The sequence below is a fragment of the Podarcis melisellensis genome, assembly GCF_964234715.1.
Source record: "Podarcis melisellensis genome assembly, chromosome: 3".
Lineage (NCBI taxonomy): Eukaryota > Metazoa > Chordata > Lepidosauria > Squamata > Lacertidae > Podarcis > Podarcis melisellensis.
In genome coordinates this window covers 60,996,542-61,020,351 of record NC_138530.1, presented here as the reverse complement: position 1 = coordinate 61,020,351, position 23,810 = coordinate 60,996,542, and the positions used below count along the sequence as shown (strand labels likewise).

General features: G+C 47.1%; 1 protein-coding gene across 2 annotated transcripts; it reads right to left on the bottom strand.

The window, feature by feature from the left end:
• Nucleotides 1–15,401: 15,401 nt before the first annotated feature.
• On the bottom strand, nt 15,402–22,710 carry OLIG3 (oligodendrocyte transcription factor 3). 2 transcript variants are annotated; one of them, XM_081907219.1, is made up of 3 exons: nt 22,306–22,710; nt 22,028–22,194; nt 15,402–17,858 (listed from the first exon to the last, which is right to left on the bottom strand). In XM_081907219.1, the coding sequence occupies exons 2-3, from the start codon at nt 22,030–22,032 to the stop codon at nt 17,081–17,083; spliced, it is 783 nt and encodes a 260-aa protein (XP_081763345.1). In that variant the 5' UTR covers nt 22,033–22,194; nt 22,306–22,710; the 3' UTR covers nt 15,402–17,080. The 2 variants fall into 2 exon arrangements, with proteins under 2 accessions (XP_081763345.1, XP_081763344.1); XM_081907218.1 differs by lacking the exons at nt 22,028–22,194; nt 22,306–22,710 and having other exon boundaries at nt 15,402–18,034.
• Between the last annotated feature and the right edge of the window lie 1,100 nt (nt 22,711–23,810).

Genomic DNA, 23,810 nt, shown 5'->3' with positions numbered 1-23,810 from the left:
CTAGGAGAAAGGGACGACAGAGGACGAGATGGTTGGACAGTGTTCTTGAAGCGACCAGCATGAGTTTGACCAAACTGCGGGAGGCAGTGGGAGACAGGAGTGCCTGGCGTGCTCTGGTCCATGGGGTCACAGAGTCGGACACGACTAAACGACTAAACAACAACAGCAACAGGCCTATTGTTCTTCCCTCAGTCTATCTTAGAAGTTCAGCATGTGAAGAGGTTTTAAACAGGTTGCTGCAGCTCAGACCACATGGCTCTACCAAGCCTTTCTTGTGTTCCTGTACCAATAGGAACTTTCACCACTGTAATTAAGCCAAGTTTTATTGCCTGTGTTTTCTGACTGATGTATGGACAAGCACATGAACCTGACCTTTGTAAGTTTTACTTACCAAACATGTGGTCTTTTCTATAATAAGGGAAGAGGGAAGTTTTGGAACTCACAATGGCATATTTTAAAGGTCTAACAGCCTATATTTCCACACTTTGCTGCATATTTTATGATTTTAAATCTTTGCCGAGATTCTCAAATGCTTGCCCGTTTAAGGCAGTTCCCATATTTGCATTCCAAATCATTTTGCTAATAAGCAAGGCTCAGAAGCTACTACTATTAAAACTACTGTCGAAATAAGTTTCTACTTATTAACGTGCAGATATATTCCATTGATGTGAAAAAGATATGTAATCAATACAGGGCAACAAAATTAAACTCCATGTTTCTTTTTTTCCAGCAGAAAATAAAATATAGGTAACAATTATTTTATGATGCAAATTTTAAATTCCATTTGGGTATGTTTTAAAATTACCCAAAATTACAGCATAACACTGCATAGAGATAAATCCAGCTCTATTCAGTGAGGGTTTCCCCCAGATAAAGGCTTTGTTTGGAGGGGGTTTCATTTTTTGCCTTTTTTCATGATTAGATGGTTGCTCTACATTATCTTCTTCTTCTCCCTTCCTTCTACTCAAAGCTGCTGGTAAACAGCCAATCACAGAGGAAAGCAGGATTGGCTGGTTGCCTTCTAGTTGTGGATCTGAAGCCAAAGTGAAAATGATGGGAGCAATGGGACATTTGCTGGCTCTAGATTTCTTCCCCCTTTTGCAGAACAATGTCACTAAAGGTTATTGCAGGCGGTGTAGACTAAATAGGTCTGGGGGTGGGGGGAATTAACCCAATATAAAAGAGGTAGTCTCAATTGGCAAAAATACTGAAATAAATGTAGGGCAAAAATGCTAGTTCCAAAAGCAAGGTTGATCTTTTTTATAGAAAAAATAGAAGAGGGGAAAAAAATGGATGCCTTTACATTCATTGCAACCTTGCCACCCTAATGGCTGCTTTTAATGCAAACTGTGTTAAAGTCAGACAATGAGAGCTCAAAAACCATCAGCTGGTTTGGCAGTGTCCTTATTTCTTTCATATCCCCCTCGCCAACAGTTTGAAAGTGAGATGGCTAATTTTGTGCCTGACAAGAAAGGATGGATCATTTTCTTGGATGCTGCTATCAGCAGACTCGGTGCTGGTACACTCTCCAAGGGAGTCCCCAAACTACAGGTTACTGGCAGGCAGACAAACTCACTGACAGCCATTTGTGACCAACTATGAAACACCATCTGCTCAAGTTGAAGGGAGGTGGGGGAGGAACATATCCAGCAAGTGATACCACTGTGAGAAATGATTTTTCTGTGTTGACAGACACACAGTGGTCTTCAGATAGCCCTAAAGAACAAACTGATGTTATTTTATGAGGAGAGTGTGTGTGGTGGTGTGGACATAACTGGGTGCCTTTGGTCTGATTCTGTAGGTGACATATTCTGACAGCTCGAAAAGGGAGGAACTGAATTCAGAAATCCTAGATGAACTGCACGTACAGTGGTACCTCGGGTTAAGAATTTAATTCGTTCTGGAGGTCCGTTTTTAACCTGAAACTGTTCTTAACCTGAAGCACCACTTTAGCTAATGGTGCCTCCTGCTGCTGCCGCGCCGCAGGAGCACAATTTCTGTTCTCATCCTGAAGCAAAGTTCTTAACGTGAGGTACTATTTCTAGGTTAGCAGAGTCTGTAACCTGAAGCGTCTGTAACCTGAAGCGTATGTAACCCGAGGTACCACTGTATTAGTGTTGGTGCCTGTGTGTCCAACAATTTTCAATAAAATCACAGTTAAAGCAGGCACCATTGTTTTATTTTCTGCAATGCCTTTTCCCTCATAATGATATTCATCCAAGTGACCATAAATGCAGGTTATAATGATGTGTTGGAAGTTAAGCCACTCCTATTTTGTCATGGTAAAATGAACGCTGACCCAGATACAGGGTCAACAAAGTACATAACAAAGTAGTAGCTTTCACACGACACCTTGAGAAATGCCATTCTTGTAAAGAAAAATCTATCCATGTTCTTAAAACTGTGTGCTTCATAATTTGTAAAGAAACAGTATTTGTGAGTGCACAAGACTTCTCTTGTAGCTTATTCAATGCAGGTAATTGATCATTATGGTAGGGAAATGTTTGAAATCTTAGGTTTTCTAAATGCACCCCCTTGAGATAGCCATTTGGAATTTGACAGTGAATTTGTGTGCAATTAATTTGATTTTTCTGTGACACTTCTAACCATGTCTATTGAGACATAAGTCCTATGGAAGTCAATGGTATTCCAGTACTGAAAAGTAATAGATGTTATTGGTAGAACTGTGATTTTCATAACATAATCTTAGGCATCTCGATGAGGATATAAGTTCCACCATGTTTAATGAAGCTTACTCCCAGGTAAGTGTGCACAGGATAGGACTGCAGCCTTAGTAGATTACTCATTTAGATTAGTGAATTCAGAATCTTTTGTACAACCAAAAAGATACTGCAGCTTCCTGCCAACAGATAGTTGTCAATTGTTTTAATGCAAACATTTACAAAAACTGCAGACACCATTTTCCCTCTTCCATTTCATACATCCAACAAAGGCTTCTTCTAAGAAGGTGCCTTCTATTACAATGTGTTTAAATTATCTAAAACCAAGTAAATTATGCTTTTTAAAGAAGTAATATTTTATTAATATGCACATTTAGGCCAATTTCATCACCTAATGCGGTAAAAAAATTGATTGATAGTTAAGTCATTAATTGATTAACATTTACAGTGGTACCTTGGGTTAAGTACTTAATTCGTTCCAGAGGTCCATTCTTAACCTGAAACTGTTCTTAACCTGAAGCACCACTCTAGCTAACGGGGCCTCCCACTGCTGCCGCGCTGCCAGAGCACGATTTCTGCTCTCATCCTGAAGCAAAGTTCTTAACCCAAGGTAATATTTCTGGGTTAGTGGAGTCTGTAACCTGAAGCGTATGTAATCTGAAGCGTATGTAACCCGAGGTACCACTGCATTTAATCAGGTGTTAGCCCAAATTCAATAATATATCAGGAATGTTTTAATGTTTAAATATGGCACATCATTTAAAGTCCTGTTGATATTGATGGAAGACTTTAAGCACATGTGCAATTCTCTCACTGAATTCAACCAGCATTAAAAATGCTTTCCTGTGGATGGATGATGCACAAACTTTCCAGCATAAGTCAAACACTGAGTCTTGGAGTCATCTTGACTGCTGCTGCTATTTAGGGCAAAGGGTATGAGGATGAATTATATATGTTACCACTAGAGTTATTATCAAGAGTAAAAAAAAACTTATATATAACTACTACTTTGTATGTGAATTTGCAAGTTTTAGATTCCATAAAGAGCATCTCTTGTGCCAGGCAGAAGGGGTAACTTTCTTGCTCATTAACTTAAATACGGCACGCAGCCAATGACATATGCCGGGTCTCCTCTCTCTCTGGCCAGAAAACTAGCTTTCTCTCTCTCTTTAAGAGTCTTAATAGCTCTCTCTTTTTTAAAGAGTCTTAATAGTCCTGAGTCTTATGATTAAGTAATGAGAGTTGGCATGCAAAGTGTCTGAAGTTCAGCTGATCTTGCATTATTTTTGTAGGTCCTGGCAGGCTATTAAGAAGAGTGTTAGAAGGTAAAATATGCAGACAAAAGGCTAAATAACATAAAACGAATGCAAACCTTATTGTAGCCATGTATAGATATGGAAAGGACCTTCCAAGCCCAGTATATGACTATGGTTAGGGCATCCCACCCTGTGTGACAGTTTGCCTGACTTCCAGCTTCAGCCAGCCAGTCAAATTTATCTGTTAAAAAACATTGGTTTGAGGCTCCAGAGTGAACCCCTTGTCTATGGCCCTGCTACATGGCAAAAAAGTGTCTTCATGGCTGCATCATTAGTGTGAAAACCCACCCTGGCTAAAAAGTTAGTTCAGTTCTAAGGTGGCGATTCTGATGTTCAGCCTACGTTATCTACATTGTGCATAGATTACATGATAAAATGACCAGCCCCTTTGAGAATTGTTGTTTGAAGCATGTTATATCACAGGGAAGAGCATGGGGCTTCCACAGGAACCTTTGATGAAAGGGTTACAAATGCTCATGTTTTTTTCAGGAGTAGAAAGCAGGCACACACTGTTTAAAACATGCCCAAATAATGCATAATTGTCTGCTGTAGAATACCTGTGAATGAACACATTCAAGGAACAGTTCTGGAGGAGATGAGTTTGGAACAAGCTGCCTGTGCTCCCTTCCCATTATGAGTATTGTCCATGCAAGAGAGGAACCTGGAAATTTAATGGATTTCATAGGAACAGTATTCAGCATGTGTTTGTTTCTGCTTTTGAAACCATTAGGACTTAAATGTGAAAGCTTAGTTGTGTCCGGTGTGTATTCTCATGTATCAGGATGCAAGCTTGTTATTTAGTACATTCATATGCCACCTTTTTCTCCTGGGAGCTAAAGGTGATGTACATGGTTCTCCCCGTTTTATCCTCAAAACAACCCTGTGAGGTAGGCTCAGCTGAGAGCTCCATGGATGATTGGGGATTTGAGCCCTGGTCTCCCAGATCATAGTCTGACACTCTAACTATTGGACCACACTGGCTATCATAATTTGTAGGTGTTATCATGAATGTGAAAAAGAAAAAAAAATATTAGGGGAAACTCTTAATATGAAACTATGCCACCTGAGATTGCTGGAAGATGTACAGAATTTCTCCTTTAATCTCCTTGGGATTCTGTGCAAGTCCATCATCCTAAATATCTTTCTTTAGAAAGTGCCTGTGTTCATATGCTCAAAAGAAGAACAAAAACGAAGGGGGTGGATTTTGTTCCCCTGGGGTCTCCCATTGCCTTGAACCGAAGTGGGCGCTTGAAGCTGGAAATCGGCAGCCTCAAGTGATGCACAATAGAGACAAATCAGCAACATCATTGTCCTCTGTGCTCCGAGGAGGAGGAGAAGCACACACATCCCATTACGCCAGAGGGCCTGTGCGATTTGCCTGTGGGAACATTACAGGCCCATGACAGGCAAAATGGGATGGGGGAAACAGGGAAGCCTTATGATTTAAATATGCTTTCACTTATGGCCACACAGCCTGGAAAAAAAACACCAAATCTAAACATTTGTCTGCAGAATCAGGTGATGATTGGCTCTCTGCTGTCTCAAGGGGGGCAGGAAAATGGTTCCTGCACCTGCCACCTAATTCAGTTTAAAACCTGACACATTTACCAAGAGTGGGCTGGCATAATGAAGTCCATTCAGGCTGTCAGTGGAGTCAATAACTTATCCCCAACTGCTTTTGTTTCCGTGGCGGCAGAGCCTCTGATCAGGCTGAGGTACTTATTCAAGTAAAATTTATTTTCAATTGGAGGCCATAATACCACTGGCACAAGCCTGGCTTTGATGGAGGCTTTTGCTGGAGGCAAAACTATTGTTAAAGTTTGTGTCCATTGTCCAGGCTCTTTGATGTGTCAAAGCTGGCTTAACAAGCTGGTTAAAAACTGTTTCATATAACAGGTGTGTCCTTTGAGGACACAGGGACATTTTTCAACTGCTTTGGAAAGACTAGTTCAGCGGAAGACGACTAAAGATTTATGTGCTGATTGGTGGTGATCCGTTTGAGCCAACCTTCGAGCAAGAAAACAAGACGCAGCGGCTTCCTTCCTCACATTGCAGTGTCCCTCTTTCTGGGAGACAATTTAGAATACACTTACCCTTGTTCAAATGAGATGGACAATTATTTGGAAGTAGCACAGTGTTAGCATGTATTTATTGATGCAATGAAATGCCCATTTGGGGTACCGAACCACAGAAACTGCTTGAAACTGATGTAAGATTGCAGCGCAGGCATAAGCAGAATGGTAATGCTAAAAAGGAATAACGAAAGGAAGGTAAACTATAAGGCAATTAGTTACACAAACATCAAAAAGTAGCTAAGGCTGGAATCCTGGGAGGAAGCTCTAGTTGACTCATTAGGACTTACTTGGAAGTAGACATACCTAGGGTTGCACATCACTCCCAGTACAGTGGGAGCTGCTGGATTTAGGTCCACTTGCTGGGCTGGACCACTTCAAACTGCAGGTGTGGGGAATGTCACAGATTTGAATGCTCCCCAAAAGGAAGAATTCACTATAGATACAGAATTAGCATGTTATGAATTCATATCTTCATCCCTATCATGCTAACTCTAGATGATCAAGAAATCTTCTCCCTGAGAAGCATTCGAAAATACTACCCCCTACCCCCCAACCCACCATGTGCAGTCTGAAGTGGCACATTCCAGCAATATTTATATCATGGCCATTATATTGCAGCTTGGCTCTTTAAAGTCCAGATATACAGGTCAAATGAAGGCCAGCTCAGACTTCAGTCTTAGTAAAATAGCTCCTGGCAATTGGTCCAGCTCATCACAAAGCATCTCTGAGAGGTGCACAGCAAAATAATTATCATTTGAAAACAGATAAACAAGAACAACATTTAAGTGTCCAGATATGCTTCCTGAAATAAAAATGGGTTCGCAAGCACCTTCAACTGTACATATGATGGTGCCTACCTAATGTTAAAAGGCAGGTTTGACTTAAATTAACTGAGGCCCCTACTGGGCATTTCTGGATTTCTGCTATTTTGTGGGGAGGGTTCAGTTACATGCTGGTAATTGAAGCTGATCTGGAGCTCTTGCACAACAAACCTAAAAAGGTAAAGGTAGAGGGATTGCGGCGCTCATCTTGCTTTATTGGCGAAGGGAGCCGACATCCAGCTTCCGGGTCATGTGGCCAGCATGACTAAGCTGCTTCTGGCAAAACCAGAGCAGCGCATGGAAACGCTGTTTACCTTCCCGCCAGAGTGGTTCCTATTTATCTACTTCCACTTTGACGTGCTTTCGAACTGCTAGGTTGGCAGGAGCAAGGACCAAGCAACAGGAGCTCACCCCATCACGGGGATTCTAACCACAGACCTTCTGATCAGCAAGCCCTAGGCTCTGTGGTTTATTCCCAACCAAACTCAGACTATTTGTGATGCGGAAATGCACTGGAAATTGTAGGGTAGCATTTGATTGACACAATACCATATGACCTCCCCACAAACAATAAATAAATAGCTGGCATTGTCTAACCTCTCTGCAAACTTTGTGGGAATGAATCAGGATTCATGCTCAATAAACAGATAACCTAGAAGTGACTACTAATTCTATTCCTCCATTTATTTAAATGTTCTGAATGGAACTTGTTTACAAGTGTGAAAACCCATGGCTTCTGTGATTGGCTTCTTCTGGGCAACATATTAAGAGAAGAAGTATGCACATGCTTAAATCTTTCCCAATGAAGTGAATGGTTCTTAAAAGTATTTAATTTTGGCTGGATTATTTGGGATTTCAGGAGATGTTGATTACACTATTTCCCCCCCCCCCCAGCTCTATAAGGAAGCCAAAAAGCCCCCATTTAAGCAAGAGCCCAAATATGAAAGGTGTGTGTTGTGTGCAGATGCAATTTTTGCAATGTAGGGGAAGGGAGAAACGAGGCACTTCCCCAGTGAGCACACACGATTCGGAGCCCCTTAGTTAGCAGGGGCAGCAGTCCGAAGCAAGGTCAGCACCATGGAAAGAACATCTTTAAAAAACAAACAAACCACCCAACCTATATTCAGGAGCTAGCCTCCTCTTCACGCTCCTTGTTTTCCATGCAAACCTAGATCCTTAACAGAACCAACTGCATTTTCTATCTTTCAAAAAGAAAAGAAAAGTTTTTTTAAAACGCATCTACCTATTGAAAAAGTTTGCAAAACAGCAACAATTCAGCAACACCCAAATAACTGACCACGTAGGATAAGCACTAGCTTCATCTATGCCCGATAATACAGAAAAGATATTCGTTTGCTTATAGATAAGGTTCCTTATCCACCCTTCACCGTAAGGTCCCAGGGCGGCTTACGGCAATACAAACAAGACAATTAAAAACAAACGACAGAATTTTAACCGTTTATATACAATAAAAAACCCTCAAGTAAAATAAGTTCCAAGAAAAAACAGCTCAGTATAGGTTAACCAAAAGAAGAAGTGGTTGACCTATGGCAAAATGAGGGGCCACCGCGTCTTAAGCTGCTGTGATCTCGGAGGCAGAGTTGGGTTTAGATCGTCTTGACGGACCCATTTCTCTCCCCTCGCTTCTCCCCACAGATAAAAGAGGGCATTAAGAGCCCACCGTGGCTGAGATTTGATTGGATCTCACTTTGCAGGCTAACAAAACATTTAAAGTATCGTCATGAATTATGACAAGTAGAGAAGGGGAAACAGAGGCTCGTTTGTTTTCCTTTCTTTTGCCTCCTCCCAAAAGCAATGAATATACATATTCCTAATTTAAAATTTAGAATATTTTGCGATTACGCTACGAAAGCTGGACCATTTAGGCAGCGTTTTAATTCGTAGTCTCTCATGTCAAGGGACTTTTTTGCAGCGGGGGGGGGGGGCTATTTGCGAGGACGAAACCATGTTGAACAAAGAGGAATTTACTTCCCAGTAAACACGCATAAACAGGCTGTTGGGAGAATGTTACTTTGAAGCTCACCAAAACTTTCAAGAGGTTTGCACCAACTGATGGCTCAGGGAAATTGTTGAATTACACACACACCTTCCCCATTTTGAGTCCACGTTTATTTATAGTCCGGGACTGGGGATTTTCTTCAATAAATGTTTAGCATTTCAGGTTCAGATGCGAATTTCTAGCGCTTCCGTTTAACCGGGTGGGCGCTGAGCAGCCTCTGCGCATCGCGCTCGGCTCTGCCTCCTGTATAGTCTCAGCTTTTCGATAGGAGCCACCAATGCCAGACGGTTGGATTTTGTAGCTGCTTCGGGGTTGAGAACGCTTTGCCATCTGGTGGGACGAACTACGACCCTGCCTAGTGCAAGAGGGCAGTTTCTGCGTGGAAGAAAGAGATTCACAACAGGAGTGATGCGCCCGCGCTTGCGTATGGAGAGGGCTATTGATTTCCGAACAGAATCGGTATCCGACGGCATTTCTTACACAGCCAATTGCAAGACGCGTAGAGCAGATCAGCCCATTTTTAGAATGGAAAACGCGGGCGACGTCTCCAATGTTGGTGCCAATATGTACTGGCGGGGGGGGGCGCACGGAGGGGTCTTCAACTTCTAAAAAGATCTCATACAAAGGGAGGGCTCTCCCTAAGGAAGCGGCAGTATCCCTTACTAGCACGAGTGCAATTATATTGGCTATTGCTTGAAAGGTGAACAAGCGATGTAAAAGTTCAAACCAACCGAGCAAAGCGTCCTTTGCAAGACTGGGGAACCAAAGGACTCCAGCTCCCATCACCCCTGTCCGATGGCCAGGCAGGCTGGGGCTGGAGAAGAGTCGGGGTTGGACAAATATCCGCCTCCCCCTCTCTAGATGGAAATACATTGCCATCTACTCGTCTTCAACGAGATTCTGCGTTTTTGTAAGGAAGTTGGCGAAGACTCAAAAGTTATTCGAAACAAGGGTCTATTTTCGTGTCATCCCGCGTAGGATATTTTCTCTCTCTCCACTTTGTCTTCTGCATTCTCTAGCTGCGTGACCGAAGTCCTGTATCAATGCAGAAAGGAAGATTGCATGAGGTCCGGAGGGGGAGAGAAATGTGGCAGAACCGTAAGAAAGAGGCTAAGTGACGGATGAGGATCCCCTCTTTGGCTATGGCGCAGGGATCTCCAATATCAAAGTATTTTCTGAGTTCCTAGAGATTGAGTGGGACTTCGAAAACAGCTTCAGGGTTAAGCCCTGGCTGGCTGAGAGGCATTTGCTCCCCATCTCTTTCCTCCAGTCCTGCAGTCGAGCCCTCGAGGGCAGAGAACGGAGATCGGGTCAGGTCCCTGCCTTGCTTCTTGAAGGGCCTCTTGCAAAGAGTGCTGCACTCGGTGGATTTTGGTCTTCAACTCAAAGTCATCTGCTCCTTTGATCCAACCAGGCATTGCTGCGGACCGGGGGCCTGGCCCTGAGATGTACACGGGCTCGCTTAACACACACACACACACACACACACACACACACACACACACACACACACACACACACACACACACTGCTTTGGAGGCGAACTTGTTTTGTAAATGGATAGGCCAGCGCTATGGGGGAATTTCCAGATCAATAATAGATCACCTAAGATTGGTCAGCACACGCTCCCTGCGTTATAGTTTGGGATAGAAAAACGAGAGAAAGTGACGCAGCGGCTCCTTTTATTTGGGGAGAGGGGCGAAAGTGTGACCTTTTTAAGGTTGGAGAGCAGATTCCAAAGGAAAAGTTGGGTATTAGCAGCGGCTCGCCCAAAAATCGAGAGCGGGATTCGTGCGCAATGTCAAAACTGAACCCAACCCAAAACGGGGAGTCCATTCCCAAAGGGCGACGGAATGTGGTTCATCCTGGCCAGCAAACGTCGCCGAGGGCTGGCCTGCTCGATCCTTTGGAACTAGACTGAAAGGCCTTGCGATCTCTCCGCCCCTCCCCCGCCCCCACCTCAGACTTAGCAGCGTGAACCCGGAGAGGATCCCCTGCCCGGCCCTGCTGCGCGCCGCGTTGTTTCCGAGCGAAGGCAAGCGGCGCCTCAAAGGGCCGAGGGAGGCTTCCCAGCTGGCGCCTCCTCCGCGGCCCGCTCTGCCCCGGACTGCGCGGATTTGCGCGGCCGCCTGTTTTGCATACGCATTGCGATTGGAGGAAGGGATCAAAAGGCGCGCAGGAGGCGCTCGCTTGCTCCCCAGGCAGGCCGCGAATGCAGAAGAGGCGAGGAGGAGCCCCGCGGGTTTGGGGTTTTAGGGGGCGGGGAGGGGTAGAAAGCGCACTCCCATGGAAACTAGGTTCGAAACTCGCGCAAGCATTCGACAGCTCTTAGCAATAAAAATATAAAAGTAGGCACGATCGAACCAGGGCATTCATAAGGGAGGCGTTTTGCCTCGAAGACGTAGCTGCAAAATGGTTTTGGGGGAGGGAAAATAGCTGCAGCATTGCTCACAAGCTCTCCTCCTGAAGGAGAAACGCAAAGGGAGCGAGGTCCCTCGGGGATCTCCTTTCCCGTACCTTATTTCCAGAGGCCAAGTTTGGGCAGAACTTTGGAACTGTTCGCTGTTGTTTTCTATCCGCCATCAGGTACGAGGGTGGCGCGCCCCTGAACCCCCTAACTGGTGCAGAAGGCGCAGTGAGGCAGCGCCAACTGGTCTTTGGAAAGTGCGGGAGGCTGCCTTTCTAAACAGCTCGTGCAAGTCACAGAAAGGGGTCCGAGTAGAAACGGAGGACTGTCGGGCCTTTAGAGGTCTCTCCTCCCCCTCCGCCTTTTCTTTAGCTGCCCAATTGCTCCTCTGCGATAGCAGAAGGCGTGAGGTTTTGTACGCTGAGAAGGAAAAGTGTGCGAGTGCCACTGGGGGGAGGGGTAAGGGAAGAAAAGCCTCAACCTTACCAGTTAACCTAGCTACTAGTTAGCCTTCACTGGCGAGATCGGCCTGGGATCTTGCCTAGACCCAGCTACTTTTACACCTGCCTATGCTCAGCAGTGAGCCCCATTGAGCTCAAGGCAATAAGTTCCATTGCGCTCAATGGGACTTTACTCCCTAACAAAAGCGTGTAGGGCTTTGCAAGCTTGACGACTTTCCTACGGTTCAGTTCCGAACAAAGCACGGCTGATCAACTGCGAGCATCCCACTTGGCCTTCTTTACTGAATTTGATCCCCCCCCCCCAAAAAAGAAGCAGCACAGGAGCCAGATAGGGGGAAGTAAGATGAAAGGAAAGGCACTGAAACCACCAGAAGGATATTTTTATTTTTCGTCGCATATTCCAAAACTCAAAAAAGTTGTGTGTGTGGTGCAAGTCAACGTGGAGGGACATTCTGGAGCTGAGCTCCTCGTCCACCTCAGGAGTTTTCCAATCGCCCTCAGCTCCCGGATCCGCTCATCTCCAGACTTGGCTGCGGGCTCAGGAGGCTTCTCTGTCAGACTCCATCCTGATCTGCAGGATTGTCACACACATCTCGAGCACGCACGCACGCACACACCGTCCACACGTCCACGCAGGTGCCGCTCACGCCCGGGCCCTCTTCCACCATCACCAAATCAATAGTCCCTTTGGGTCACTGGAGAGAGTCCACACGGCATCAAATTCAGAGGCAGAAAAGGTCTGGGACTCGTGTGTGCGCTCGTGTGTGTGTGTGTGTGTCGGAGACAGACGCGGGTGGTGGTGGGCTTTGATATTTTCACCTCAATTTAACAGTCATTGCAAGCTAGTGAGCGGAAGAAGACTCCTCATTCACACTTTTCCGCCTTCTGCTACACTTATTTAGTTATTTAATAAATTTACATCCCGCCTTGGAGACGTGGGTGGGAGCCTGCTCCCTTCACAAGAAAGCTTATCCATTGAAAAACTTACAAATCGGCGCGATTCTAAGGAAGTCTAATACAGTCCTGCATGTTTTTGGGCTAAGGAAAATGTGCTTTTTTTACATGGAGGGTGAGGGAGGAAAAGACTAGAACATAATGTTTTTATACTATGCAAAGTTGACTCAACAACATTCTCGTTTTGAAAGGGGGGTGGGCGTTGCGAGAGGGGGGGCCTTGAGATGAGAGGGAGGATATTATTTGAACACACCGCAGCCCAAGTTAAGCACTTTCGTTTCACTGATTGCAGCGGGGAATTTTTTTTTTTAATGCCTAAATCTCTATTATTGGATGCAATGGAAATTAAAACTACTTAACTCTGCCTGCGTAAGATGTTGTCAGCTTCTAATCAACAATAAGCTCCATACTTCCAGGTAATTGGGTTTCAGGAGTGCCAACTTGGTCCCATAACCATGGGTGCCCGAGGTCGTGGGTGCCATGCAGCGTGCATGGCCCTGGCACCGAAATTTGTGGGTGCCCGGCCCCTTCATGGGGAATTTTCTGGGTGCTCAAGCACCCAGGACCCCAGGGACTTGGCACCCATGGTACGTATAAAACATTTGCCGTTTAAGAAACAAATTGATTTCCCTTGGAAAAGCTGCAAATGATGGGTGAAGATAATGTTTTATTTCTTCGAATGATAGTCGTTATCAAATTATTTAGTCCTACTCATTTCTCCCGTACTCATTCTCCTCATTTATTTCTCTCTTTTCAAAAACAACTCTTTCACTCACGTCTCCTCCCTTGTTATTTATATTGTTGTTTCTAAAGCGATGAATTTGGAACATCGTATCTCTCGCTGAATTGTGTCTCTCGCTTTCGTTGTCGTTGAGGGCAATGCATCAACGGGAAAATGATCACCAGCCCCCTAACATACGCCTCCTACCCTTTAAAGCTAGTAAAAAACCCCAAACCGACCAATTTTACCAACTGCAACCTCGGAAGGGTTCTCCTATTACAGTACTTCGAATTATAGCATTAATGTATATATATTTCTAGCTATCAATCTGGCACCACGTACTCTGGAATATAACCCCCCCCCAACGACTTTTACACTATCCCAGAGAGGAAGAGGTGTCTGAATTGCACGTCCCTCTCAAGTGTTGTACGTTGTTGTGTTTTTCTTTTAACCACAGCAAAGTCAGACGTGAATTGAAAGTAAAAAATAAAACACACACCCCCGCATCCATCGCAAAACACAAGCAGAAGCCCAGACGAAGTTCTCCGCAGAATGACGCAAGGCAAATCAAAGGAGAGTTTTGGTCCAGTAGCAGGAGGTCCAGGCGCAGGACAGATGGGCATTGGCTGGTGACGGGAACCAATCAAGTGAATTAAGTTCAGAGGCCATTTCCAATGTCTTCATTCTCAGCCTTCCGTGGCCAGCGGAATAAACTTCATCTCGTATGTATGTATGTATGTATGTATGTATGTATGTATGTATAAATTAAAAAATAATAATCAGTGTAGCAATGAAAAATGTCAAGGCACCCACTGAATCGTATTGAATTTAGAGTTACTTGAATCGAACGGATTCATTTCTCTCGTTTGATCTTCTGAGAACAGCCCCTTAAGACTGCAGGAAGGACTAACTAACATCTCGCTTGGTTTCATTTAAGAATAAATAACTACAGTAGTTTATATATATAAACTAGTTATTTATTCTTAAATGAAACCAATTATATATATATATAGTTGCTGTGGGAGTCGGGAGGAAATCGAGTTCGACTTTTCAGTTGGCTTTGAATCAACGAGCCCCTCACTTCGGGGTTTCGTCGCCACACTTTCTTTTGGGCACAAAGAGCCCTGATTTATTCTTCCCCTTTGCTTGCTGGCGTTTGTTTTTACCAAGTCTGGCTATTGTTGAGAGTGTTGCAGTCATTTTATGCGTATTAGGAATTCATGGAGATTTCAGTCCTGTTTCAAAAGAAAAACCAACCTATGTTCCATGTCATTTGGTGCACAAAATAGGGTAGGCTAGAGTGGGAAGTTGGACCTGTTAAACCGGAAGTTAAATCGGGAAATTCTCCTAAATGTACTTTTAAATCCAAAATTCTATCTGAAGGGTTTAACTATATATATATATATATATATATATATAGAGAGAGAGAGAGAGAGAGAGAGAGAGAGAGAGAGAGAGGAGGAGATGCTCCTCACACCTATTTGCAAATATCCCACTGATTTCACCATGTATATTGTCCTGAACTCGTTGGAGGAAAGATGAGATAGAAATATAATAATAATAATAATAATAATAATAATAATAATAATAATAATAATACAATGGGACTTGCTTCTAAGTAAGTGCGTCCTAGGCATAAAGCACATTCGCAATCGGATTCTATCCCCGCTTTCTCCGATTTAATACCCACCGAGTTGCTGCGGCATGCTCCCAAATAGTTTGCAAAAAATACATGAATACAGTTTTACTCAGATTTCGATTCCGTACAGCGCATTTAAGTCTCCCTCACCTTGCAAGGCTTTACCCCTTCAAAGCAGCTTTTCATTGGTTTTGAAACAAGTCCCACTCTAAACCAGCTCTCGTTTACCTCGAAGGAGGTAGAACCAAAAAGAAGAAACCCAAATCTTTTTTTTGAATTATCATTTCACCGTTTTTAATTTGAAATTTTCATCCAGAAACACTGGTCCATAATAATAAATATATCGATAGTTCTCAAGAATATATAAAAAATAAAGACACGTCATCGTCTGTGAGGCCCTTCACAAAATAGTGTCAAGCAAGCGCCCAGAAAGGGGGAACGGGAAAGAGAGAGAGAGCGGGGAAGGTCCGAGGGAGAGTCAGGGGGACGCCGAGCCCGCATGCAGGATGGGACTGACTGAAGGATGGGAGCCGGGGAAGCGCGCCTTGTCTTGGACGCGGCGGATCCGGCGTGGAAGGGTTGTCTCTAACCTAGTGCGGGGAGGTTGGACGGCTCCAGGGCAAAGCGGGGAAGCAGCAAACTGTCTCGTCTAGAGGGAAGAACATCCTGGGCTAGCACGTCGAGACTGCACTCCTAAATCCTTGTTACAAGGAAAACTGCCTTGGTGCCGTCCAAACAACCATGGTCTGGATACTAATAATAACAGCGTAGGCTCGAAGCACGCATGCAGTCGCTTGAGAGGAACGGACGCCCCGTTGGAAAATTAAAAGGGTTCCTGTACCTGCCCCAGCGTAACTTTAAAAAAAAAAGTCACGTTCAGTCCGATTCAAAAGCCAGTTTGCTGAGTTTAGCCAATTAGTGTCCCTGGGTTACTCTTATTTTCAAAGGGTTTATGTTCCCAGCATAAAATGCCTTGGTTTGTGGATCGGACCGTTCGTCGTCTAAACTCCCCTAGCCCAGAAGACATTGGAAATAAGCGTCAGTGGATATAAACCCCATTCAGCCTCCGCTAAGAAGCTCCAGTTACTGCAGATTCTACGCGCACCCCCCCACCCTTAAATAAAGGAGACACCCCTCTTTTTTCGGGAGGAAGCCCCGCTGGTTTGAAAGGGACTTAATCCAAAGTAAGTCCTCTTACTTTGTCTAACTCTTGTAGTTGCACTGACCTGCACGGCTTGACTCAGAAGTCCTGATGAAGTTTGCACAGAATTGCAAACTTCACTAGGATCCTGGCCACTGGTTTTTAAAACGAGCTTACTTCCAAATCAGCCCCCACACTCTGCAGCTCCAGGAATGACCCTTCCACGCTTTCCTAGACGGCGAAATCGTTGCGAACCGCAATCCAACCAAGCAAGCCACCGCTTCTGCGGCTGTGAACAAGTACAATGAAGAGAGAGAGAGAGAGAGAGAGAGAGAGAGACATCTCTTCTCCCGCCCCATCCGTTTTCAAGCACTTATTTACATTCTCGTTCCCTCCCCTCTCCCTATTTCCTGAATTGACAGGGATTTTAAAAGAAAAAGAAATCACAGGAAAAACAAAACGCCCAGAATCCAACCAAAAAGGTTACCTTGCAAGGTCCTTTGCCCCTAAACACACACACACACACGTCCCCCTGGTTACAGCAAATGAAGTTTGGAGACAGCATCAGACGGGACGAGGGAGGAAGGGAGGAAGAGAGAGAGAAAGAGAGAGAGAGAGAGAGAGAAGGGAAAACAGGAGTTGGAGGAGGAGAATCAAGCATGCGACGACACCGCGGGACCTCTGGGCTGCTTCACCTTCTCGAGTCCTTCCGGCTTGCCCCCCCCCCCGTGGCTTCCCGGGCAGCGAGAGGTTTTCCGAGGGGGCGGGCGGTGGTCTTCGCTAGACCCTCCCGCGGGTGGGCGAGAGACTTGGCCAAGGCCCCCTCTGAGAGGCGGCGGCGAGTTCACTTCAGCAGGTCCTTGGCTTCTGTGGAGATCCGGGCCAGGCCGGCCGTCGTGGTGAGAGCCGAGAGGTGCGGCGGCGGGGGCATCTGGCAGATGCTGCAGGGACAAGGCAAGCCGGCCCAGTGCTGGAAGCCCCCTCCCAGCTGCAGGGCCGGCGGCGCCGGGGGGGTCTTGAGCAGCGAGTGCGGCGGCCGGATGGCGCCGATGGCCGGCAGGGAAGCCGAGAGCGGCGACGGGTTGCCCCCCGAGGACAAGGCGCCGCCCAGGATGGGGTGCACAGGGTGCACGGCGCCCGGCGGGTGGCCCGGGTGCCCGGCGGAGTGCGCCACCGTCCCGCAGTGGAAGGCCGAGTGGTGGCCGCCGTAGATCTCGCCCACCAGCCGCTTCATCTCCTCCAGGGAGCTGGTGAGCATCAGGATGTAGTTGCGCGCCAGCAGCAGCGTGGCGATCTTGGAGAGCTTGCGCACCGACGGCCCGTGCGCGTAAGGCATCACCTCGCGGAGCCCGTCCATGGCCAGGTTGAGGTCGTGCATCCGCTTGCGCTCGCGCCCGTTGATCTTCAGCCGCAGCTGCTGCAGGTCCTGCTCCGACAGCTGCTTCTTGATCTTGTACTTGCTGCTTTCGCTCGACGAGCCCTTGGAGCCGGCCCGAGAGAGGCCCTCGCCCGGCCCGCGCTGGCCCACCTCGCTCTGCGTCGACGAAACCGAGTGGTGGTGGTGATGGTGGTGGTGGTGATGGTCCCGCAGGTACATCTCCTCCATGTCTGGCGAGGAGGCTCTGCTGGAAAGAGAGCTGGAGTCAGAATTCATGGTCTGGCTGCAGGGGCCGGGAAGGTGCAAGAAGGGGCTTCCCCGCTCGAGGGGAAGGAGGAAGAGGAGGAGGAATGGCAAGCAGGCAGGCAGGAGGGCCACCAAGCTCTTCTGCCAACGAGAATGAAAGTGGTCGAGACAGAGGAGGAGATCCCCCTTCCCCGCCTCTCTCTCTCTCTCCCCTCCCTCTCCAGGAGAGCTGCTGGCTTCGTGTGCGTGCGGCTGCGCGCCTGAGCTCGCTCTAAGGCTGCCTCGCCAGCCGAGGGGCTTTTTATAGAGCCGCGGGCGAGCCAGAGAGACAAAAGGCGCCCTCCTGCCTCGAAGGGGCTTGTTCGGGATGACGCGCCATTCTTCAGCGGGGCGCGCTTGGACGGCCCCGTTTAGCAAGGACCCCGCTTCGCAGGCATTGTGCGCCGGAGCCTCCCGCGGACCCCTCAGCCCAGGGACCCGCGGGAGTCCCGGAGACGGCAGCCCCGCCCCGCCGGGGACGGACAGCGCGCACAGCCTGCGCTCGCTTTGGCCTCTCTTCCTCGACGGGCCGGGAGGAGGCTGGAACCCTCGTCGGGGCTTAAGGGCGGGGGCATTTTGATCCTCCCTCTTGGTATGTGTCAAATAAATAGGGGGTGGGTGGGTTAGGAAGTGGAGGAGGGGAGAGAGACACGATCCAACATGCCGGGAGCTGGGCTTTCCAAATCCCCGCAGCTCCGAGCTTAGGGAGGCGCTCGTGTTCCTTTAAGCAACGTCGGGTTTTGTCCGTCCTCTGCATGTTTACTAAGAAGCAAGTCCCGTTAGAAGTACTTTTGAGTAAACGACGTGTAGAGAAGAGGCGGGGAAATCTTACTCCCAAGTAGCCTCCGAGGGGTTTCCATGAGGTTTGGGAGAACACTCTGAAGCTACTCAGGAGAAAGTGGGCTTTATGATGCCACTCCTCGGTCTCGGTTCGCTGCCCGGCAGAATCAGTGGCGCTCGATCGGGTTAGCTATCCCCTCGAGGGAACAAACGAATATCGTTTGCAGTTGAATCCTATGCGTGCTTACTCATAAGCAATTCCTTGTGAGTTCAGGGCGGCTTGCTCCTAGGTAAGTGGAGATAGGACTGCAGTCTTAATTGAAATGTGCATCAGACTGCTGTCCCCGAAGCTCATCCCCTCTTCCCAGTGGATTTAAAGGGGCTGTTTTTATTTGGACTGGGTTGCTGTTTACCCCTACTGTCGGTTTCAAAGGCAAGCGTGCCTCGGTACTGTCCAATCGACGTGTGAATGCTTTCGTTTACTCTATAAAAATGTAGGCCATGTTCCTGAATAACTCACTTTTCGAAATAATTTATCCCGCCCCCACGTCTCTTAATACCTCTGGCCTGTCCAGAGACGGTAGACAAGGGCTTTACTGATGCATAAATTTATTTTATTATTATTATGAACTATAAACGCGGCGGTTCGCAGACTATATTTTTGTTGTTTTTCTGTTTAAAATATTGGAGTTTTGCCTGACATCTCCATGGACTTTTCAATTCTTTTATCATTTCTCGAAGTTATGTTGAGCTTGTTTATTTGGTTGGACGGAAAAAACAGGGACAACTTGCTTCCCAAGTGAGCGCGGATACATATATATTGAGATCTCCCCAATATCTCTGAAAACTTTCAATCTTAAAATATGATGGAGACTGAGTAGATTCAATGGAGAGTATAGTTTCGAGTATTGCGCTTAGCTTAGTCCATTTACTGGGAAGCAAATTTTATTGATTCTCTGGGATTTAACCTTCAAATAAATCTGTTTTTTTCAGATCAGTTTATGAGTCTGCGGGAAATGGCTCACAGATGAAACTGGACTCCGTTGCGTTCGCATTCCTTTGGCTCGCACTGTGTTCGTTTCTTTCTATCTTGCGGAAATACAGTATGCAGAAGGCATCCTAAACGGCGCAACAACTCCGTGTGTGTGTCTGTGTGCGCGTGCGCGTGCATGTGAACAAGTGACCCCCAAGTAAGCAAAAAAGAAGCCGCCTCTGCCATACGTCACCAAGGGGGACAACATTCTGCAAAGCGCAGGCAGCACAGAAACGACTACGCCCAATATAATGTGCACCTAAATTTGTTTCAAATTTCCCTTGGTCAGGCAGGGTAAGGTAAAGCAGCGTAGTACTCCTAAAACGATTGACCACCCCGACCCCTAAATATGTGAACTTGGAAGTAAATGCCACTGAGTTCAAAATGCCTGAATCCAAACTAGAATTTTTACCATGACCCCAGTTCTCCCCTGCGCACTTACTGGGACCAAACCAAATTGAGAGGCAACTGCGGCGGTTATTTCCCAGATGCCTATTGTTGAGCGAGGGAAGTCCCATTTGGTTCAGGATAACTGACCTGTGAGCTTAACCAGGATTATTGCGGGAGGCAGACGTCTGCTGGGGGGGGGGCGCAAATAATTGAGTACTTTCAATGCTTTCCAATAGTATTTGTGGATCCAACCCCTAGGTAACTCTAGAGCTCACAGTGACGTTTACTATGCTCGTTTGCTGGAAAATCCGGCCCGCTGAGATTGATGGCGCATCTCCTGCCCCAAGAAATAGGCACGGAATGAGGACCTTAGCATGGAGTCTGAAGCAGCCCCCACTTGGCACTCAGGGCCACTGCGTGGATGCCCTCCTGCAGGCAGAGGCGGGGTTCAGTCTTGGCCTTGGGCTTGGAATTCCCGGGACTAAGTGTGCCTTTGCAACACATCCTTTCATAGAATTCTGGGCACTGTGGTTTAAACCTCACAGTTACCATTCTCAGCAGCTCTTAAGAAACTTCAGTGCCCAGAATTCTTTGAGGGGGGAAATGTGCTTCGATTGTGCTTCAAAGGTATAGCGTGTGTAGGATGCCCAGATTTCCTCGTTCAATGTGAGTTGGATCACCGCGCCCGAAAAGCCAGGGACTTTGGCAACTGCTTGGGTGGTGAGACCGTGCGAGAATTTGTTGGGCAGAGAGCCTAGGAGGAAGCATGCGAGGGCCGGCGGGAGAAGGCTTGGGAAATGGTTGAGGGCAGGCCAAAGGGATGCGCCTTTGACTGTTGGGGCAACTAGTTGACAATCTCGCTTGTCATGGGAAAGGGTTGAATGACAGAGGGTCAGCGACTGGAAAAGGAAGGCGCACGCGCGCCTCAGCTTCTGGAGACCTGTCAAGAGAAGTTTGCTCCGGAGCGAAGACACGCGATAGCTGCTCCGGGTCTTGGAGATGGTGCTGGACGGCTTACAGTTTGTTTGCCAGCTGATTTGCGTATGGGTAAATCCGTCAAACATACGCACAGAAGTTTGCTCGGCCTTTATTGGTGGGTTTTCTTCGATCCAGGCGCGCGCACTCCTCGATCGTGTGAACTCAGGAAGCCAGCACGCACGGAAAGTAGTTGCGCGCCTGAGCCTTCCCACCTTCCGGCACTCGAATGGCGCTCAGAGCGCGTGGCCACTCTTCTAAATCGAGAGGGACCTGCCTGCGCTTCCAGGGAAGTCTGCCTGGGGAAGAGAGGGGTGCCGCCTTCGCAGCACCTGCTCCCCCCAAAGCACTCGCAGGCATAAAGGATCCCTCTCCAGCGGAGCTCTACCAGAGAAGGGGGGGGGAGATATTTTTAAATACTTTATAGAAAGAAAGAAAGAAAGAAAGAAAGAAAGAAAGAAAGAAAGAAAGAAAGAAAGAAAGAAAGAAAGAAAGAAAGAAAGAAAGAAAGAAAGAAAGAAAGAAAGAAAGAAAGAAAGAAAGAAAGAAAGGTTGGTTTTTGGAAATAACCAGACTCAAAAATAATATCGAACTTCCGCATTCCCTCCCTTAAGTCCCTGAGATGGAGGAAATCCCCAAACCAAGTGACGGAATTGGAAGCGAGGCTGCCTGGAGTAATGGAAGCTTTTAAAATAGTGAAGCCAAACTAATATTTAGAGGCTCCTTAATCCCAGAGCATTTGCTCCAAGCAGACCTACTTCATTTTAGCATCATCTCCGATGATGTTAAGAGATCTGTGCTGCCGTCCTCCGCACGTTTTCTTGCGAGTAAGCGCCACTAAGCTCAGTGGATCTTACTTCTGAATAGATATGCAGAGGCTAAAGGGACAATTAACTTCAACGCTTTTCCATACTTTTATTCCCGCATCCCCACACGGAGCCCAGTCTCACCCCATCTCGGCGAAGATGCGGTTCGAAGCCAAAGGCTCGACCTGGAAGCGATGTCACTTTTCCAAAGCCTCCGAGTTGACAGCACTTCGGTCCTTTCCTGGGCGCGGTTCCTTGCAGAGAACCCCAGAAGTACCGATCGAAGCCGGTGGCGAGGTCTCCTCGCTTTACTCTGAAGAATGCATTTTTTAAAAATATTAATAGTATTATTAATAATAGCGTAATTGTTATTTTTTTTTCTAAATCGGAACTATTTTAAAAGGAAAGAAAGGAAGACTGACCATATCCTGATGTACACCGGCAGCTGTCCAGAGAGCTCCTCCGTCGGAATGAACGATATTCACTGCCAAGGCGACTTAAGGTTAAGGACGACGTTTGGAGGAGGTGAGTGAAGCCTTCCCCCGGCCCCGTGACCAGTAAGCGGGACTGCCCATCGCCTTCAAGTCGCCTCCCGGGTCGGAGCCCTCTGCTGGATCCTCTGCGAACCGAGCAGTCCCGGACCGCCCGAGCACGACTTTCCTACGGATTTCTCCTGAGGCAACTGCTTCATGGGGGAGCAAACGCCTCAGCCCGCCCCACTCCTGCATGGCTCGACTGCTGACCCTCGATGGGAAACCGAGAGACCCCGAATGGAGGTCTTCATAGAATCGTAGCGTTGGAAGGGACCCCGAGGGTCATCTAGTCTAACCCCCCTGGAATGCAGGAATCTTTTGCCCAACGTGGGGCTCGAACCTACAACCATGAGAATTAAGAGTCTCGTGCTCAATCAGCTAGAGGGAAAAGGTCTAGCAAAGCACGGCGTGTGGAGAGCTCCCCTCTCCCTGCTCAAAAGGAACGGCCCAGTTGGGGGTGAGGAGGAAAGGGAGATCAGGCATTCGTTCCATATGGAGGATGGAAAAACACTTTTTGCATGCTATGGGGCATTCTCCCCGCCCCCCAATGCGTCCGATGGCTGAGCTGTAATTCCGAAACCAAGTCCCGCTCTCTGAGCCGTCACTGTTCCCAAGAACATGGCCTGAAACGCTCGGCAACATTTTGCAACTTTTACACCCCATTCCAGCTCTGAAGCCTCGTCACCAACGCAGCAACGTCCCGGTGAAGCTGGGTCCTTCTCCCCTGTTCTTCATTGGCGGAGAGCCACGTTTAGTTCACACGGAAGAAGGTGGTGGTTTTTAAAAAATATTTCACTTTGGACCGGCACTTGGATCAAGCTGCATGGAAACCAGAAGTTTTACAGCAGGCTTCCTCAACCTCGGCCCTCCAGATGTTTTTTGGCCTACAGCTCCTATGATCCCTAGCTAGCAGGACCAGTGGTCAGGGATGATGGGAATTGTAGTCTCAAAACATCTGGAGGGCCAAGGCTGAAGAAGCCTGATTTACAGGATTGTCTACTGTATTGCCATGTCTATACGGAGCGTGTAACATCTAGCTACTTTAAAATGTCTGATCGTGTGTGTGTGTGAATGTGCGCGCGCACACACATTTTTTGGAACTCCAAAATACTCACTGCATCATTCCTTACACAAGGTAACATAATCTCGACATAGGGCTACAAAATGGCGAGGACCCAACCAGCTTACCAGAAAAGTTAAAAGAGTGACCAGAACATTTGGTAATGGAGACACCTCTTCCTTCTTAACTGCTCCCTGGTGACTAAAGCATGCTAGTCATTGGGTATGGCGCGCAGTTCTTCCTACATTTAAAAGGAGCCCCTTCATTTTCCTTCTTAGACAGCTGTCCCCTCTGCGCCCTCACCTGGGAGCGAGCCCCATTTAAACCTTGCAGC

Excerpts from the sequence above, each read along its gene's own strand:
- OLIG3 (XM_081907218.1), bottom strand. The coding sequence starts at position 17,890 with ATGAATTCTGACTCCAGCTCTCTTTCCAGCAGAGCCTCCTCGCCAGAC.